At 35.6% G+C, this 20,802-nt stretch overlaps 1 protein-coding gene across 8 annotated transcripts in view; it reads left to right on the top strand.

The window, feature by feature from the left end:
* LOC125938893 (tRNA (guanine(10)-N2)-methyltransferase homolog) overlaps positions 1-20,802 on the top strand; it is a 93,071-nt gene that overhangs the window by 38,189 nt on the left and 34,080 nt on the right. For 5 of the 8 annotated variants that reach the window (XM_049654305.1, XM_049654307.1, XM_049654308.1 and 2 more), the window contains 10 exons: positions 2,697-2,762; positions 4,315-4,388; positions 5,747-5,828; positions 5,918-6,010; positions 6,236-6,370; positions 7,076-7,232; positions 15,690-15,770; positions 18,823-18,987; positions 19,439-19,511; positions 19,633-19,764. In XM_049654305.1, coding sequence (XP_049510262.1) covers positions 2,697-2,762; positions 4,315-4,388; positions 5,747-5,828; positions 5,918-6,010; positions 6,236-6,370; positions 7,076-7,232; positions 15,690-15,770; positions 18,823-18,987; positions 19,439-19,511; positions 19,633-19,764 — 1,058 coding nt within the window. Of the gene's footprint in view, positions 1-2,696; positions 2,763-4,314; positions 4,389-5,746; positions 5,829-5,917; positions 6,011-6,235; positions 6,371-7,075; positions 7,233-15,689; positions 15,771-15,925; positions 16,089-18,822; positions 18,988-19,438; positions 19,512-19,632; positions 19,765-20,802 lie in introns of those variants that run through there. The other 3 variants (XM_049654306.1, XM_049654310.1, XM_049654309.1) reach the window with 3 other exon arrangements.

Here is a 20,802-nt window from a genome sequence, read left to right on the forward strand (position 1 = left end):
TTCTCTCTTGAACTCTGATATAATACCTTTTTGAGCACTCACTGTTTTACACCTTACATTTCAGTTACTAGGTTGAATGTTTTGTTCTACTAGACTGTAAGCTCTCTGAGGATAAAATGTGTGTTTATCTTTACATAGCTTAGTGCCTTGCACATGTTAGTTTTTCAGTAAGTATTGAATTGAGTGAAAGGATCCTTTTGGGGAAGGGAATCAGAAGGTCTGTCAACACTTTTGAGTCAGTCTACTGTATGAGAACTGCTAAGCAGGAAAGCTGCAATGAGTAGCTGCCTTTATGATTTAAAATGAGAGATTAGGAATGTATGTGTGGTCCGGTTTTACCTTTGTAGAGTTAATCAGGGCCAATTTTAGTTGGCGCCTGCCTTATTGTACTAAAAGTAGACATCTGGGTTTTATTGCTGGCTCTGAAACAAACTAAGTGTATGAAAAAGTGAGTGACTAAAAGAACTGAAAATCTCGTATGAATTAATGCATCAGGCATGCCCCAGATCAGGCTGTATTTTTATATCTGATATAAATTCTTTTGTTCCTAATGGAGAAAAATTCCCAACTAGAAAAGTCAGTTTGCCATAAGAAGAGTAAAGATTTTGTGTTTTGCTTTTTCCAAATGGATTGAGTAGTTTAATACAGTTTTTGCTCATAAATTTGAAACTTGGGTCATCATATCTCGTTTTTAAGTCATTGCTTAAGTTTTAGGTAGTAGAGCTAATGCTATGCCCTAAACTTCAATAATCCTTCACTTTTTTTTTTTCCAAAGTAGGAATTTTAAGTGTTTTTTAAAACCTTTGTGGGTTTTTGGCCTGTTACTTTTTTATTTTATTTTATTATTTTATTTTATTTTATTTTTATTTATTTTTAATTTTTTTAATTTTAATTTTAATTTTTATTTATTTTTCTTTTTTGAGAGAGTGCACACACAAGCAGGGGAGGGCAGAGGAAAAAAGAGGGGAAGAACCTTAAACAGGCTCTGCACAGAGAGTCCCCAGTCAGGGTGTGATCTCACACCGCTTAACTGACTGAGCCACCCCAAGCACCCCAGCCTGTTACTAATTTTTAACAAGATATCTCAGGAGCAGCAAATTTTGATGTTTTAAACGTAAAGCTGATCTTGGGGTGCTTAGGTGGCTCAGTCAGTTGAGCGTCTGATTTCAGCTTAGGTCATGATTTTGCAGTCTGAGTTTGAGCCCCACGTCGGGCTCTGTGCTGACAGCTCTGAGCCTAGAGCCTGCTTTGGATTGTGTGTCTCCCTCTTTCTCGCTCTCTCTCTCAAAAATAAACATTAAAAAAAAATGTAAAGCTGACCTCACAATATGATTTAATATAGAATGAACAGTAATCATTCTAGACCAAAGTAACTCAATCTGGAACTTCATTTTTTTTTCTTTTAAGAATTATAACTGTCAGTCTTGCTTGATTTCTTGAGGTACTGGACTTTAGTGTGGTCATCATCATCTTGATTCCTTTACTAACACCCTCGTTTCTGTGCGCCTGTTGCCCAGACCTCCTTATTTTATGAGGTAGCTATGATTCCCATTTTACACGTGAGAAAACTAAGAGTTGGAGGACTGAAGTGTCTTGTATAAAACCACATGGTCCCTATTTGGAAGAACTGAAAATAAAATTGTGGTGCCATCTGACTCCCAAGTCCAGTAATACCTCCTATTTAAATGTGTATCACCCATGTTGCAAAATGACTTTTGGGTTACTTTCAATGATTTACTGATAGACTATGCTAGTTCTTAGTCTCTCCATATAATTCAATTGAATTTAGTTCCTTCTACTACCAGGAATTAAAAAAAAAAGATTTATTTCATAGACAAAAGGAAAAACAGAAAAGGCATGAGTTGCTCAAACCTTCCATTCTTTTTGGTCTTGAAGTAGAGGATGTAGGTGGTCTAGGTATATTGTCTCATGGTGGCTGTGGCTCATGATGAGCTTGGTGATCAAGGCACCTTGTAGCTGGGATGAAAGGGGATTGTAGGCACCCAGCAGAGGGGACACATCTCTAATTAGGTTACCTCCATAAGACCTACAGAGACCAGTGGGATTCTACCTGCTTTATGTTATTTGAGGAGAGTAAATTTGTTAGCAGTACAAATTGTAAAATGTGTATAGTCCTCTTGTATTTAACAATACAAAGTGATTGCTTCATGGAATGAATATACATACTATCTGAACAGATTTCAGCTTTGCATTCCCGATGTTTTTAAAGTAGCTACTGTGTTCTCTTTCTAGTTCTATAACTTTATCCAGAGAGAAGAGGAAGTTCACTTGCTATTAACTTCTGTTTAATGAATCCACAGTGATGCTTCCTGGTTAATCACTTATTTCTTGTCTGAAAATCCTCAACTCATTTGTTTACTAATTCATTTTATTGATCAGTTGTCAGATTTGCTAATCTATAGTTTTTGTCATCTAATATTTTCTAAAATCAGGCATTTTCTGACCAAGTCTTTTGGCAATCCTCTTGTCTAAAATTTCTCAGAAATTATTTACCATGGTGTGGCTGTAAAATTTTTTCAGAGCTTAGAGTTGTAATTTGTCTGGTGTTGACACTTAAATGCTTCGGGTAGATCACCAACCCACTCTTTAAAAAGATCTAATTATACCTATATCTGTTAATAGGCTTTGAGTTCCCTGTGTTAAAATGTGTTCTTTCTATAATATTTTCAATATAGGAAATAAAGTCTTTGCTTTCACTTTTTGGAGGTCAGTTCACCAGTAATCAGGAAACTTATGGAAAGGTAAGTTGAATTTATATTTTTCATTAGACCATGTACAACATATTTATAAGTAGAACCTTGTATTTGAAGAGAAAAACTGCAAATCTTAAATTTATATCTGTATAGTTGCTTGTATCTGTTTCTAGGGGAAATTAAATAAAAAGCATATTTTGGGGGAAAAAAGTTGTGGTTTTGGAAAGTCATTCAAGTTTATTTTCAATATTCATTTAGTTTACTAGTTTTTTTAGCTCAGCATCTGTACCATAATGGGTATCTGTCCCTTAAATGAAAAAAAAGGGCTGTTTTCCGTTGATGAGGTATGATTAGAATTTAGAATTTAGTGGAATTTCAGACTCATATTGAGAATTATTTAAAAATTTAAAATTGTGCATTTATGAGAATGTGAATTGATGAGATTTGTATTTTGTATTTGATAGTTTATCAGTGTATTAGAGAAGTTTGGAAAATAGAAAAAAGTCATTGACAATTCTTCTTTCACATGACTTATAATTTGAGGGTACTACCTTCCAGTCTCTTTTCATATGCTTTTTCCCCTTCAGTTCCAATACTGTGAACTTCTGAAGTCTCTTTTTCACTTGATATTATTAATATTAATTATTAACATATGATTGATATTATTAATTATTAATAGGCACATATTGCTATGTAGCCTTCATCACTAACAGGGTTATATAATATTTCCATTGAAATTTTTCTGTAGACTAGTATAAATATTGGAAGAAGAAAGACAGGGTATGGAAGGGAGGATTTCTTCCAAAAAATGAGAGAACTTAGTTGAAAGTCGGCTACAGTTGGACTTTACTCCTGATTGACTTTCGTGTATTGAGGGAGGCGGAAAAGAGGGAGATTGTGGATATAATTGGGTGAAAGTGTTGAACTGAGGTCAGGAGGCTGCTTTGTGTTTATGTGTTCTGGCAAGGTGTTATTTGGGTGGAGATAAAAAGTGCCTTAATCTTGAGGGTTGAGACAGGGGATTGGTAAACCCTCCTGGGGCACCTGGAACTGTTTTCCTTAGATAAAATAATAAATAATGATAATTTAATAACGTACCCTATGATTTTCCATCATAGTTATTTCAGAGTTCCTCATCTATCCACTCAGATGGCCACAACTACCTAAAAGAGAGGGATCATTCAAGAAATACATTACTTAGAAGTTAAAAATAAAATAGCTGCATTATAAGGAATGATAATAAAAAATTCTGAGATTATAGTTTGGGGTAAAATATGCATCCTTTGCATTAATTATTTTGGTCAAAATACATAAGAGAACAAATACAGAATTAATCTTAACTGTGTATTTGCTGACCTTTGCATTTATAGTCATTTATAAAAATGTTCTGATGCTGTAGTTTAGTATCCTAACAAATAACCTGTTAAAAGAATTCACTTTTTTACTATTGGAGCAATTTTTATTTTGGTTAGAGTTAGATCAGGTATTCTTACATAGAAGTTGCAGATAGGAATCTCTCCTTATTGACTTCTTGAATAGAAGCATATGAGGCCATAAAACCAGTTACAAGTAAGTTGTATATATTGTTATTTTTTTTCAGTCTCCTTTTTGGATTCTTAGCATTCCCTCTGAAGATATTGCCAGAAACTTAATGAAACGGACAGTGTGTGCCAAGTAAGAGAAACTTATAATGTTTTCCTGCAGGTTGTACACCATACTTACACTACTCTGTCCTTTTTTGCTCTAGTGGCAGAGAATAGAAGGGGTTAGTTGTGGGGAGCTCACTGTAGCTTGCAGTTACATGAATTTGCCACTGGATGGTGGTGGTAGAACGGAGTTCTCTGCTGAAGCAGGGTGGGGGAATCTTAGTGGTGGAATGCATAAATAATTATTTTGGGATAATGTTTTTAAACTTCTGTATAAACAGGAATATGGTATAAGATGTAAATGCTGTTATTTTAGAGGATAAATGCCACACTTAATTATAACCAAAGTATACAAAATCTAGATGGCTTTTAGTTGGGTGAGCTGATTCAAGTTGAAATGACAAAAAGTGAGGACTGCCATAAAATATGTTTTGATATTTTATTTGTTAGCAGAATCCTGACTATCATCTCTTGTGTGGAAAGGAAAGGAAGAGTTCGTTTTCAAAGGATAATATTCTCAATCCTAATGGCAGCATTAATTACAGTTACAAAGTAGTTTGAATTTAGATGCACAAAACTGTGCTACTATGTAGAATGCAGTTCCATTACAATGAATTCTTGCTTGCAATGTTTGTATGAAATTTGCTTGTAATTGTCTAAATGTTCCTGGAAATTGGTGGAAGCTTTAGGATTAAAAAAAATTTTTTTTGAACGTGTATTAATTTTTGATAGACAGACACAGAGCGCAAGAAGGGGAGGGGCACAGAGAGAGGGAGACACAGAATCCAAAGTAGGCTCCAGTCTCCGAGCTGTCAGCACAGAGCTTGATGCAGGGCTTGAACCCACAAACCGTGAGATCATGACCTGAGACAAAGTCAGACAGCCACCGAGGTGCCCTGGATTTTTTTTTTTTTTAATATAGTAATTTGCTTTTTGTAATCGTTAGGAGAGTAACTACTAGTTACTAAATGTTAGTATTAGCTAAGTATTATTAATAGTAACATTTTAGCTGGTCTTTTTTCTTTTTGTCTTATGGAGAAGACTTTGGGAAAATTGGATTTACTGCACCTTTTCACCTGTTTCACTAAAATAAATGATGTTACTGCATGATTTGTATTCTAGTATAAGAATACAATGATGAAAACCTGGAAAAATCTTGACTCATGTTAAATTTCCCTCCTGTGCAAAGTGAAACTTTTCTGTGTAATTTGAACTAAAGCTATGTTGATTTTTAGGACACATTATTTCTAGCTTAGAAAATACAGGTAATAGTATTACTGTATTGTATTAGTGGAGCAAGCATAACGAACTAGGGAAGTAATTGTTATATATTACTGCACGAGCTGATTTCTTTACTGAATTTAGTACTAATCATTTATTTCCTAGGTCCATATTTGAACTATGGGGTCATGGAAAATCTCCGGAGGAGCTGTATAGTTCTCTTAAAAACTACCCTGCGGAGAAGATGGTGCGTAGTGAAATGTGGTTTTATATAGGTATATTTACATATACTGTAGAACTACTAAACTTAAAAGAATTTATCTGCTTTTATTTTAGGTTCCATTCCTACATTCAGATTCTACATATAAAATAAAGATTCACACATTTAATAAAACATTGTCACAAGAAGAAAAAGTCAAACGAATAGATGTAAGTGAATTTAGCTAAAATCAAAATCAAATGTAGTCTGGCTGCTGTTGATAGGTGATAGTACTCAGCTCTGCTAAGTGCTTGTTTTGTAGTACACTGTGTGCTAGGTCATTTTCATGTTTTGTCTTAATGCTGATATCAAACTTACAAGATAGGTATTATTCTGTAAGCACTATTTTTCCTTTACTATTCTAATGAGACATGAGAATTACTTTTATTTTTTAGGCACTTGAATTTCTGCCATTTGAAGGAAAAGTGAATTTAAAGAAGCCACAGCATATATTCTCTATATTGGAGGATTATGGCTTGGATCCAAACTGCATCCCTGAGAATCCACATAATATTTATTTTGGTAGATGGGTAAGCAGGTGTTCTTGTTACCTATTTCAGATCGTTTCTTTAAAAGCTTAATGTTAGACCTTCGAAGGCTCAGAACTACTGTGTGAATTAAAATCAGTGGGAAATATGTGGTTATGTGTTCTGTTTGTTTTTTCAGAGATTCCTGTGAAGTGCAAGAGGCTTGTTAGATACAGGGTCTAGGTAGGAGGTGGTATATGGGGGAAAAAATAATGTAAGACTTGTCTGAAAGTCTGAATTGCTTTTTAAGCAGAGAGAAGGCAGAGTGCTGTGATAGTTGAGGGATCTCCTTTGTGGAGCTCTCAAATTTGAGCTTGCCTACTGAAAAGAAACGAGATTACTGCAGAGCAGTTCTGCCCACTTCCCCTAAGGCTGTAAGTGGGTAATGGAAGCTGAGCCTTATGTTACAGAATATTGTTATTTAGCAGAAAAAAAAAGAGGTGGCTAAAGTTTATTCACCACCAACCCCTGGATTTATTGCGTTCAAATTCAATGCAAATTTAGTTTGAAAAGTCAAAGTCATTTGCAACCATTAAAAAATACAAGGTAATTGTCCATAATCACTTCAATTACAGTTTTTAAAGGAACAAGTTTAGAGCAATGGTAAGTGGAAAGAAGTTCTTATCATTCAGATCCTGTGGTTTTATTGTGAATAATGATCTTAACTCTGTTATGCAGTTACACTAATTTGAAGAATCTCTGATCTAGATTGCAGATGGACAGAGAGAGCTTATTGAGTCATACAGTGTTAAAAAGAGACACTTTATTGGAAATACAAGCATGGATGCTGGTTTATCATTTATTATGGCCAACCATGGAAAAGTGAAAGAAAATGATATTGTCTTTGATCCATTTGTTGGAACAGGTATTTTTATTTAACTGTTAAAATAGTGCATAGATGTTACTTGTCTATATTAGTCAAGGTCATAGTAATATTTTTGCTAAAAGATTAATACATTTGGACAATAATCATAATTATCATAAGACAGTGGCTAAGAGACAACCACATATTTGTGTAATAGCCCTGTATGTAACACTTTCACCACTTCAAAGATAATGCTGATACAATTTTGTGAACTTTTTCCCCAGGTAAGCCACTAGGTGGAGAAGCATACTGTCCACTGCAATACCATGCACTGTGGAAGTGTTTTGCAGCTATATAGTTTATTTAAGTAGGAGAACTCTTGGGTGGAAAAAAGACTTGAGTGACAAGACAAAAAAATGTGTTCATCATTTAAAATTGATAACCATATATTTACATGGAAAAAAATGGGTAATGTGTCTTATCTTTGGTTTGGTTTGTAGAGGTCTATAAGTAAGTGTGAAAGTAAGAAAAGTGACTAATTACCAATGGGCTAGAGCCTGGCTGCTGAGGCTGCAATCTGGGTTTTCTGTACACACTTGATTAGATGTCCGTATAATTAACTGTGTGTAGAAGACTTAAAATTCCAAATTTACCTCATATGGCTCTGTGAAGACATTTTCCTGCTTCACCCCGTGTTTTGCTGGGTCTTATTCATGCCTAGGGGATACTAGCATTTAGGTTTGTCTGGCTAAATTCATTGTAATTCAGATTATGTAGGAACAAATTATATTTGTGGTTGGAGTTTCTCCCTGTAGCTGTCTTTCCTCATCAGAAACTTGGGAAGCAGTGTTGATGCAATAGCTAACATTGTTGAATTAGAAAGAAAAAATCTTCCTGAGGAGATTATGGCACAGGGAGAGGTTATGTGACTTAGCTAAGGTTATACAGTGTATAAATTTCATGAGATTCAAACTTAAGCAGTCTAACTCCAAAGCTCATGCCCTTGACTGCTATCCTATCTGTATTAGGATCTGTCGGCCAACTATTATACCATAAACTAACTTGAAGAATGTCTCCACATGTGATTAGGAAGAAATAGTATCAAAGTCAAGAGATTTCCAACTTGGAATGATTTTCTGTGTTTGTTGTTGAATTAATCTGCTAGTGAGTCTCTCTTCCCCACTCCTCCAGTGTCTCCATATATCCCACATCGAACATATTACCTGTTTGATTCTTTCTTCATTATCCTAAGTGCCTCCCCCCACTTTTTGTTTAAGTTTATTTTATTTTGAGAGAGAAAGAGAGAGCAAGCACATGGGAGGGAGAGGAGGGAGGGAGGAAGAGAGATGGGGCGGGGGGAGAATTCCAACCAGGTTCCAGGCTCCATGTTGTCAGCGCAGAGCCCCATGCGGGGCTTGAACCCATGACTGTGAGATCATGACCTGAGCTGAAATCATGAGTCGGACGCTTAACTGACTGAGCCACCCAGGCGCTCCCTCTCCCCACTTTTTTGTTAAACTCTTGTTGGAAATAATACCAAACTTATAGTAAAGATCTAAGAATAAAAATATAACAGAGACCACTGGCATATACTTGACCCAGATTAAACTATTATTAACACTTGGCCTCATTTTGCTTTATTATTTGTTTTCTTTTTATGTTTTTTCAGGGAGACACGTTAAAACCACATAAATATTGTATTCCACATCTAAATTACCCTCACCCCTGTCAGGTTGTCAGGTTTAGCACTCATTGATGATTCTTGCCTGAACCAGTCTTAACTTTGATGGTTACAAAGGGATGATTTCCAGTAACAGCATTCCCCCCACAATAACCCTTTGACACTCATTTTATTATAAGCAAGAGCCCTTTCTTCTCTTCTTATTACTTATTTTGTTGCTCAAATTGTCCCACATTTGCCAAGTGAGAGCCCTTTTGCACTGGATTTTTGTGACACGTTTCTATCTTCTTTTATTTTTGAGCACTTTCTTACTTTCTGGCTTATCTTTTTACCTGCCCAAATCCTGGAATCAGTCATTTCTCTAAGAAACCATTGTTTCTTTTAGTGAAAATGGGATTAGAGACCACCAAGGTCTGGGTGCTAGACATCTTTGTTTCTCAACTCTTTCAGCCGGGAAGCTAGGACACTTGTGTGTGTATGAGCACATTATGTGTATAAATGTGTATGCAGATACATGTTCCTACATGTTCATGTACACTGCAAATTCTGGTCTATGCTGACAGATTTCTTTCTTGCCTATCCCTATTCCATTTTTACATGTGCCTTCTTCTTCAGTGAGAATCCGGTTTCTGCTCACCATGCACAGGTTTATTCTTTCGCTCATTCCTATCATGCATCGAAAATAGTTTCAAAATTGCTTGGTCCATACCTCTAAAAGCAAAGCAAAACAATACAAAACCCTATCAAAATGATACGTTTTTGGGGTATGTATTCAGTTCTCTACCTCACCTAACTGTCAGTAAAGTCAAATATGGTGCTTCTTTTTCCCCTTCATTTACAAATCAGTTCGGAGTTCATTTTTTCTGTTTGCCCTCAGTTTTAGATTTTTACCTCCTTCCATTCTTGTTGATTTATTTTTTAAATATGTAGAAGCTCAATTTGCTTCCAAAAGTCAACTATACAGGAGGTGTACTCAGACAGATGTCACTCCCCTCCTTATCTCTTCCACCCTCCTCCCTGCCCAATCCCTTGTAGATAACCAACTTCTTTTTTAGTTGATTCTCCATTTTTTTTTTTTTAAGGATAAGCAGATATATGTACATTTTATTTCTACTTTTTTTCTTACACAACTTTGCTTTTTTTCACTTAATAGTATTTCCTGGAAATCACTTTCTGTTAATTCACAGAGATTGTCTTCATTCTTTTTTATAGTTGTACTCCATGGGTGTACATACTATAATTTATTCAAATGGTCTCCTATACTTGGACATGGGGAGTGTCCAGTGTTTTATAGTTATAAATAATGCCTGCAATGAATAATCTTTTGAATATATACTCACATAATGTTGGAGATGTGGCTCTAGGGTAAATTCTTAAAAGTAGGATTGCTGGGTTGACGAATGTATGCATGTGTAGTTTTGTTAAATGCTGCCAAATTCCTCTCCATTGTGCCATTTTATATTCTTGCCAACAGCATATGAGAGTCCCTGTTCTCCCACAGCCTCACCAGCACGGTTCATTGTCCAGGTTTTCAGGTGTTGCCAGTCGGTTGGATGAAAATGTTATCTCGATGTAGTGTTATTTTGTATTTCTCTTATGAGTGAAGTTTAATAATCTTTGATTTTTTAGGGGCCACTTTTTTAACTTTTTTTGAATTATCTTTCCTCTCTTTTGTCCATTTTTATGTAGACATTTTGTTCTTTATTTTTGAAAGTATTTTGTATGTTAGGGACATTAGCCCTCCCTCTTCTTTCCTGTTGTTTTGTTTTTTGTTTTTGTTTTTGTTTGTTTGTTTTCTCTTTTTTTCTTTTTGAGAGAGGGAGAGAGGGTGTGCAGGCACGAGTGGGGGAGGGGCAGAGGAAGAGGGAGAGAGGGAATCCCAAGGGGCTCCACACCCAGCGCAGAGCCCAAGGCAAGGGGGTCACCGTCTCACCACCATGGGATCATGACCTGAGTCAAAATCAAGAGTCTCTCAAGTGACTGAGCCACTTAGGCACCCTCCTTTTTTACCCCTGTTCTCCATATGTATATAAAATGTATAAATTATTAAATATATACATGTATATGTACACACATACAAAATTAAATATATTATTTCCATTTGCCATTTAACTTTGCAAGTAATTGCTTTTTTGCCATTCAAAAGTTTTCCCTGCATCTAAGTTATATAGAGGAATCTAGCTATGTTTTTCTTTTCGTGCTTTTATAGTTTTAATTTTTTTCTTTTAAATCTCTGGTTTATTTGGAATTTTTCTTGTATACTATGAGGAATGGATCCAATTTCTTTTTCCAAATGTTAAACCCTTTATTAATCCTTAATTTGTTCTTGAACTTTAACAACTTTTCCTGTGAACTGAGAAGTCTTTGAGATACATACATGTACATAATACTTAATATGTATACAATATGTAGACAACACCATAAAGTTTACAGAGTTCCTAATGTACGTAAAATTTCTTTCCTTTCCCTTGATGTATATGAGGTTGGGTGTATAATGAAATGCTAACTGCCACAGCAATCAAAATATTGATTACCTTCAGTGTTGTTAAGAGGCAAGGAGACCTGCCTCTAATTTAAGCTGCTTTAGAGCAGCTCCTTAGAGTGGTTAGGATATCTTGGTCATGTGACTATTTACATAGGACAATTAATGGAAATTTGCAGAGGAAGATCTTTGCAAAAAATGCTGCTAAAATATATTTTTGTAATTTGTGTTTGTAATCTAAGCATAGATTTCGAGCTTTAGTTTTAGGTGCTTTAGTTTTAGCTTGGTGATAGTCCATAACTGTGAATAGACACAGTTCTAAGTATCATTTGTCCTCTTTCTTGGGCCTTTGTCTCACTGATGGGTAGTACCTTCTGAAGGATTGCAGAAATAGTAGCCCAGTGCCCTCTTCCATGGCCATAGTTTTTCACAAAGTATTTGATGATATTTTTATCCTTATGCTTCCTTTTCTAGTATTTAAAAACAAAGTCAAGTGCATTCAATCTTTTCTCATTTTAAAAGCACAAAATTAAAATGTATTGCATTCCCGAATGCTTTATCCACTGACTTCTCATGACCTGTGATTTTCTCAAGGTTACAGAGTAGAAGGTTTCTGGGAAACTGAAAGGAGAGCATAATCTTTTCCTGCCTAAATGCCTTTCCTTTTTCTTTGAGACAGTCTGCTGTTGTTGTCTAGGATGACAGTATGAACTGCAGAAGCACACTATTTGTTCATTTTAGTGAATATGTTGAGTTTAATTGTAATAAGATTAAAAAAATTTTTTTTGTTTATTTATTTTTGAGAGAGAGAGAGAGAGAGAGAGAGAGAGAGAGAGACAGCTTGAGCGGGGGAGGGGCAGGGAGCGGGAGACACAGAGTCCAAAGCAGGCTCCAGGCTGTGAACTGTCAGCACAGAGCCCACTCTAGGGCTCAAACTCACAAAACTCTGAGGTCATGACCTGAGCCAAAGTCGGACGCTTAACTGACTGAGCCACACAGATGCCCCTTAATAAGATTTTTTAAAAGTTGTGTATCTCCATTTTTTTTCCCAAGAGAGAAGGTATGTATCATTGGCCAGCTCAATCCTCTTAGTAGTTAGGAAGTTAGGAAGTCCTGTTGTTCTAATATGAGCACAGCTACAGGATTGATGAGCATGAATATGTTGAGTACTATAATGGTACCAGCCTGCCTGTGATATATAAGAGTTGTGAATGGTATACAAGTCACATTAACTGAGTGTGCCCCTTTACTTACTTAATTTGTTTGATAACAAATTTAATTTTGTTAATCTAACTGGTAAGCTAAGTATATATGTCATTTCAATTGGTGCTGACCCCAAAGGAAATTAAATGGTATAGAGAAAGCAAATAGGATGAGTTTAAATCTTTACTCTATCAGTTATTATGTCACTTTGGGCAGCATTCTTTACTTGTCTGAGCCTCAGTTCCATCATTAATAAAATGGTAATAGTAATACATTGTGAGGTTAAGTCAGATAATACATGTATATGGAATTCTTAGGAAGTTGCCTGATGCATGTAGACACTCAGTGAACTGTAATGGTTATTATTTTTACATTATTATTTTGTTAGAAGCATGGATGCCTGTTTGGTGAAAGATGTTAGATATAGCCAGTATTGAATGGTGATGATAAACAATTTGGCCATGAGCTCATTTTCTATTCCCTTCTTTGGCTAATTTCCAAGATACTCATAATTTGCAACTGTTGACAATTGTGACAACAGGCAAGGAAAGTGAGTTAAAATCACGAACATCTAATTCTTTGTAATGAAAATAATTGGCACAAGTGTCTGCCAGTTGTTCTAGGTAGCTGTGGTGTGATTTTAGGATGGAGCTTCATAGATACACTTTTGATTCCTTTTCTCCTCCATCTCAAGTAAGTCAGCTGTTATGGTAATTGAGAATATAGCCAAGAGACTATTAAGTATTCCTTGGCTGCTTCTACCTTCAGATAACCCATAGTATAGGGAAAGGGGTGTAGCTCCTTTTGGAATTTCATCGTTGCAGAATGATAGACACAGGTCTCAGGTGTTGGGAAACTGACTGTCCTGGTCATGGGAAGAGAAAAGGAGGGAAGAGATAATTGATCCCTATAAACCTATGGAAGAGTCTCTGCTTCCTTCTCATTTTTGTCCACAACACTTTGTAGTCTCCTTTTCCTTTTCTTTGTAGACTGAATAGCTTACCTAGTAAAATTTTTATTTTCCAGCGATATCCTTTTGCTCAGGCAGCTGGTGTGATTTGAGTTCTATTTTAAAAAGGATAAAGTAGATATAATTGCACTTCATTTTTCCTCTTTCTCTCCTTTTCTTTCAGCAAAACCAAATCCCAGTTTCTCATTTCTACACTTTTATGAGGCTTTTCACTTAAATCTCTAACGATGAAAGTCATACATTAGTTTCTGTGTTATAAAGAAGTTCCACTTATTGTGTCCTTTTGCCTATAAGATATTGTCCTAACCTTAAAGTGGTTACAGTTTAAGAAAGCAAATATTAAAACACTGAGTTTGTGGTATTTGTACACTTGATAGCATAGTAAGAAATTGGGTGAGTCATATTACCTGCTCCCTCACCACTTCACCCCTCCTTTATCACCCCTTCCACCAGAAAGCATCAAGGAAACTCCAACTGGACTAGAACTAAATGCAAAAAAATTAAAAATTAAAAAATAAAAAAAATGCTTCAATTTAATTGAGAAAACAACTAGATGATTAACAGTGATTACCCAGTGACCAGTTCAGAGAAACTAATTTATAATGATTTTATTTAAAATTTGAAAGCTTAAAGGGCACGGAGTTAACTAACAGATGCCGTCTAACGGATTATCCATCTCCTTCCAGCAGTGTGCTCTAAATTGGCTCTTCTCAAAACACACTCTAACCAAATGGATAAGGTTCTGTTTAAGGAAGCACAGGAAAGCTTTTCTGTTCCCCTTGGCAACTAGTTCTTCTAGGTGAGTATCTGCCTTAATTGGCAGAATTGTAGTAATTCCTCATAATTTGGGTGAAGTGATTTTGTGAGAATTCCAGGTCATCACAATACAGTATCTTTCCTAAATATGGATGGTTCCATTTATAGAGCAAGAGTAGTAAGGTCATAGCTTACCTCTCACACAAATGCTTCTGGTAGTTAGTATGAGGGAACCTAGGTTTTGGTTTCTGCTGTACTTTTAGTCCTTCATTTCTCTTCTTCATGGACTTCAATAATAGCAGTCAGTTACAGTATTTTTCACAAGCAAAGTATATTTAAGTACATGTTCCCAGACTGTGTTTTAAATGGCTATGGAAGGAACACCATTCAATTATAGATCTTGACCCTCTGGAGGCACTACCCATCCTCGTGTTAGAGATGACCTTTGTAAAGGATATAAGGGAAAATACATAGTTATTTTCCCTTATCTGAGTTGGTGCATAGTTTAAGAATATATTTCTGATGTCCGTTTTACTGACACGCCTTTCTATAGTATAGCTATTAGGACAAAGAGCATTTTACGTTGGATGATTAAAAAGTAAAGTTCAATGAGAAGTACAGTTATTAAAATATTTAACTTTGTGACTTTTTTCTTAAACAATTTAAAAATGTTATTACTTTTTAAAGACTTCCTTTAATTTTTAAATCTTTATTAGGATTTTCTTTGTATGTGAGCTGGTCACAGCTAACAAGTTATTTAGTCCGGTCAAATTGCATTGGGATATTTGTTCTAACTTTGATCACAGCACGAAGTAAACAGAAAAGTTGTATTATTTTTGTGTATGCTTGATAATAGTTATTCAGAAATTCATTTTTACAGTTTAAAAAAAGAGATTATCGCTTCACTGGTTACAGGAATAACTATTTCTTGTCCTAACATTTTAATTTTTGTAGGGATTAATGTCTTACATATTAATTATGCCCTCTTTAGTTATTTGAAACCCTGATTTCAGTGGGAATTGAGCCCAAATGTCAGAATTTATTTATTGCCAACTCTTTATGTAGCAGCCTTTTGTGCTCATTTGTAAGCAAGGATCAAGATGCTTTGTATAGACGTCTCAAAGTCAGATGAAGATGTCTAAACATACATTATTTTGATCAAAAAGTAATTTTCCCTAAGTAGTGCATTTAGAGTAATGATGCCAGGACATGCATTAATTCCCTATGTTGTGACCATTGTAATGAGCACAGCTTTGGGGTTTGTTTTTTTAGTTCTGAGGCCTGCTAAATATAGTCAGGACCAGTGTTACTCTATGGTACTCTGCCTACAGCTAGTCAGTAAGACTCTGGATCAAATTAAATAGGGGAAGAAACAACAGTCTGGGACTTTCTGGTTAAAAGACCATAATTGTGTGATTTTTTCAGGTGGCCTTCTGATAGCATCTGCTCATTTTGGTGCATATGTATGTGGGACAGACATAGACTACAATACAGTTCATGGCCTAGGTGAGTAGAGGTTCTAGACAGTGTTACAGTCTTTGTTCTTGTACCAAATGTGCCTTTATAATAATTAAACAGGTTTATATGGTATTATACATCTATCTTTAGTGTTAAGATACAGAGTTGTGATATAATGTAGTTTTACTTATTTTTCCAAACAGTAAGATTTCATTGGTTATCTGCTTTTTATGAAGTGATCCAGTATGTACAAAGTGATCTCCTGGGTAACACAAAGATGGCTAAGGAAGAGCTCTCCCCTCAGAGGTATTTATGGTTTTAGTAAGAGAGATTTTTTCCCCTTTGTTTTATAGTAAGAGATTTCTAAAAAGTTGGCAAACTACAAGGCTGTGAACTTTAGAGTTGGGAAAGAAGTTGGAGAGGGACTACATTTTATTTATTTTTTAGAGAGAGAGAGAGGGCACAAGTGAGCAAGGGGCAGAGAGAGAGAGAGAAAGAGAGAGGGAAGAGCTAGAGAGAAGCAGGGCTCACCCTAAGCGGGGCTTGTGCTCACCTGAAGCAGGGCTCAAGCTCATCTGATGTGGGACTTGAACTGATGAGCCATGAGATCATGATCTGGGCCGAAGTCAGATGCTTGACTAACTGAGCCCACCCGGGCGCCCAAAACAAGCCATTTTCTAATCAGCCTGTCCATATTAATAAAACATACAGTTTCTTTTTAAAGATTGTCACCATTTTTTTATTCAGTAATCATATATTGTGTGAATACTAGATTAATTTCTAGTCCTTGAATACTATATCGATTTTAATTTCATAACCAACCAAAATATCTTTGAAACAGTTAAAGTGATAGTAACTTAGAAGATTCTGTGTTAGACTGAGGTTAACTTGAGACAAATATTTGCTTGCTTTTGAGGCAATTTTGGAAATTATTTTGAAATCTAGACACTTTGCTAATGTATGTATGTGATTGGGTGGAATTGAATCAAACTGGAAAAATTTCTATACTTCCATATTCCATAATATTTCCATATTACCTGAATAGTACTAAAAATGTCAAGTTTCACTGATGATTTTGAAATTCTGTTCATGTTGGTATTCAATTATTGTATCTAGAGTCAGCCTTTTGAACACCCTTTTTCTGTTTGTCACCCAGTTATTCTCAAGTTATTGTATTGGTAAGAATTTACCATACTTTTTTCCCCCCTAAAAAATTTGACATATTGTGCTTGATGAACAGTCTTTTTTCCTAACTTGACTATAAGGAATTTAGTATATTTATCATAAGGAAAATTGGTTATATTAAGTTCACCTAAATGGGCTATCCAGAAAAAGATATTCTTGGCAATATGTTAGAGCAGACAGAGTGTTAAGAATTATTCTAGTTAGCTTTTAGTAGAAGCAATATGTTTGCTTTAAGGGGATTGTCCTGTATAATTTAATAGAATTCTTATTTATGAAAATTATGTTTTTTTTATTTTTATTTTTTTATTTAAAAAAAAAATTTTTTTTTAACATTTTTATTTATTTTTGAGACAGAGAGAGACAGAGCATGAATGGGGAGGGGCAGGGAGAGAGGGAGACACAGAATCGGAAGCAGGCTCCAGGCTCTGAGCCATCAGCCCAGAGCCCGACGCGGGGCTCGAACCCACGGACCATGAGATCGTGACCTGAGCTGAAGTCGGACACTTAACCGACTGAGCCACCCAGGCGCCCCTGAAAATTATGTTTAAAGTTATTTATAACCTTTCAGTTTACTTGTATAGAATTCTGATTGAGGTTGAATTTTTTCAGAGCTTATCCCAGATGCTGTTAAATAGGCTCTTTGTTTCTTATGCTTATAATCTCTTTCTATACTCTGAAATATTCTCAAATTTCTGCTATTTTAAAAATACAAAACCTTTTCTATTCCTGTAGGAGCCCTCTAGCTGCCACTATTTTCCTTTTCCTTTTGCCAAAGTGTATCTTGAAAGGTGGTATTTACTTGCTGTCTCTTTTTCTTCATCTCTCACCGTCTTCTGCCCAGTATTTTCTAACTTCTGTGCCTGCTGAAATCTCTTAGTAGGACCACAGATCTACATCATTTGGCAGTGTTGACCTTTGTAAACCTCCCTTGGTTTCCTAGACAGTGATCTCATCAGGTGGTACTTGCTTGACTGTTCTGTCTCTGGCTCCTTAAGGCCTTGCAATTTTCTTTGACCTGTATTAACATGTTGTTTTCTCCAGGCATCTCTCTTTGACCACTTCTCCTATCACAGTGCATGTTATTCAGAGTCATGTCATTCTTCTTCTTTTGATTTTTAAATTTTGTTTTTATTGTGAAGTAGATAAGATGCAGAAGAGTGTATAAAAATAGAATAACTATAGAACAAACACATAACTGCCACCTAGGTCAATAAAAATGTCATTCGTTCTTACAGGATTAACTTTAAGTGCATATATTCTGGCCTGTACCCACTAAATAGCTCTTTCTGAATGATCTATATAGGTAGCTGATAAGCAAGGTTGATACATCTCAAGTAAATCTCATTTTTTCCCTTAAGCTTGTTTTCCTCTTGGTTTTTCTGATCTTAATCAACAGTGTCATCATCCACTTGTGATGCCTAAACCAGAACTTTGAACTTCTTCCTTCAATCCTCATTTTAACTTTTCTTCTGTAATGTCTCCATTTTGCTTCCTCTCTCCATGGTCCTAAAGCTCCATATTTCCCAAGTTAGCTCTCTTCATTTATCATTTATCTGATTCTTCACTATTTCTATATGGGGCTGTTTGCTCCTGCAGGAAAAGGACCATGTTCTTTTCAGCTCTGTATCTTACTTGTATATGCTTTGAGTTTGGTAAGTTTTGAATGAGTGTTTTAAGGCAGTTTCACTTGAAAGGTGACAGAACAAGATCAGGTAGAAAGTATGTTTTACTGTTCAAAATATTTTTTGTAGTAAATGGAAATAAAAATAAGTTTATGTAAATAAAATTAATAACTTGAACAAGTTTTATTGTAAATATAGGTGTAAAGGAGTTAAAAATTACTTCTAGATAAATGACAAGAAGTAAGAATGCTCTATTTGATTTAGTTTCTGTATTCCTTTTTCTTTCCCTTCAGGAAAGGCTAGTAGGAAAAACCAGAAATGGAGAGGACCAGATGAAAACATTAGGGCAAATCTTCGGCAGTATGGTTTAGAGAAGTATTACCTTGATGTCCTGGTTTCAGATGCATCTAAACCTTCCTGGAGGAAGGGCACATATTTTGATGCAATCATCACTGATCGTAAGTTTATTTTTATACAAAAGTAGGAGTAGAATTAGTTCCCTAAAGTCACTTACACTTAAAATACAAAACTTATCAACACACACAAGAATGTCAGCCTTGTCTTCTCCCTACCTCTACTGTCTTCATATTTCTTTATTTTTCCCTCTGGGACAATAATATCCAGTCTAGTATCAGGTATTGCATTTGGTAATCTCTTTTAGGCCTCTTTTAGTTTGTCACGCTTTCACAGCCTTTCTTTTTTATGACACTGACATTTTTGAAGAACACATTGGTTTGCTGGCCCTCCCATGGTTTTAAGTAGAATCTTCCTTGTGTTGTGTATTCTTGGCTGGAATATTTTATAGGCAGCAATGCGTTACTTGAGTGTCACTTTAGAGACCCATGATGTCCATCTGCGCCTCATTGGTGATTAGGTGACTTTTGACCACATTACTTGTTTTTTGCCTAGCCCCATATGGTATCAGAGAATCTACAAGAAGAACAGGTTCTCAGAAGGAAATACCAAAGGGGATCGAAAAATGGTAAGTGACAGTTAAATGCAATAGGTTACTATTTTGAAAAGAGCATGTTGTTCTTTTTAATTAGCATAGTTTAAGCCTTAAGATTTTTCATTGATTTTGAAATTTTGTTTTCTTTTTCTAGTCCAGAAAGCCATGTTCCTGTTTCCCTGAGTTATCATCTGAGTGACATGTTTTTTGACCTGTTAAACTTTGCAGCGGAGACCCTTGTATTAGGTGGAAGACTAGTCTATTGGTTACCAGTATACACACCAGAGTATGTAATGTTAAATAATTTTATTTTTTAATTTCACTTTCGTTATGGTATTTGTATATCTAGTATATTTTCCCCCTATTTCCAGTTGTATTCAGGGTAAATATATTTGTGTTTAATGTTTATAACAGTCTTTGTTTACCTACATATGTGTATAAAACCAGCCCTTTTCTCTTATTGAATTGCTTTAACCTTTTTATTTTATGTCAGAAGTTGGCAAGCTATAGCCTGTGGGCCAGATGTGGTCCTCAGCCTATTTTTGTAAGGCACTTGAGCTGTGTTCTTACATTTTTAAAGAGTTGTTAAAAAATAAAAAAAACAACAACAAAGAAAGACATGTTACAGAAACATATGTGGTCCACAAAGGCTAAAGTACTTACTGTCTGGCCTTTTAGAGGAAAGGTTTGCCAACCACTGTTTTATATGATTTTTAACTCAGTGTCTGATAAATCATAGCTCTTCAATAACTGTTTTGCCAGGCCACAAACATAGGTAATTTTTAACAGCTTAGTGGAGTGATTCATCTACTACTAGCTAGCTTTAAATATCTATTGGCTATTATGATCACCTTAAATGCAGTAATTTTTTTTTTTTTTTAATTAGAGCATGTGTGCATGGGAGAGAGGCAGAGAGAGAGAGAAAATCTTATATATATATATATATTTTTTTTTTTTTTTTTGAGAGAGAGAGAGAGAGAGAGGGGCAGAGAGGGAAACAGAGAATCCCAATCAGGCTCCATGCTGTCAGAGCAGAGCCTAATACTGGGCTCAATCCCACAAACCGTGAGATCATGACTTGAGCTGAATCATGAGTCAGATGCCTAACAGACTGAGCCACCCAAGTGCCCTGAGAGAATCTTAAGCAGGCTCCATGCTCAGTGAGGAGCCCCGTGCAGGGCTCAGTCCCACAACCCTGGGATCATGACCTGAGCTGAAATCAAGAGTCGTATGCTCAACCGACTGAGCTACCCAGGCTCCCTGCAATAAATCTTTTTTATTGTATTGTATTGTATTGTATTGTATTGTATTGTATTGTATTGTA

The sequence above is a fragment of the Panthera uncia genome, assembly GCF_023721935.1.
Source record: "Panthera uncia isolate 11264 chromosome B2 unlocalized genomic scaffold, Puncia_PCG_1.0 HiC_scaffold_24, whole genome shotgun sequence".
NCBI classification, from domain to species: Eukaryota; Metazoa; Chordata; class Mammalia; order Carnivora; family Felidae; genus Panthera; species Panthera uncia.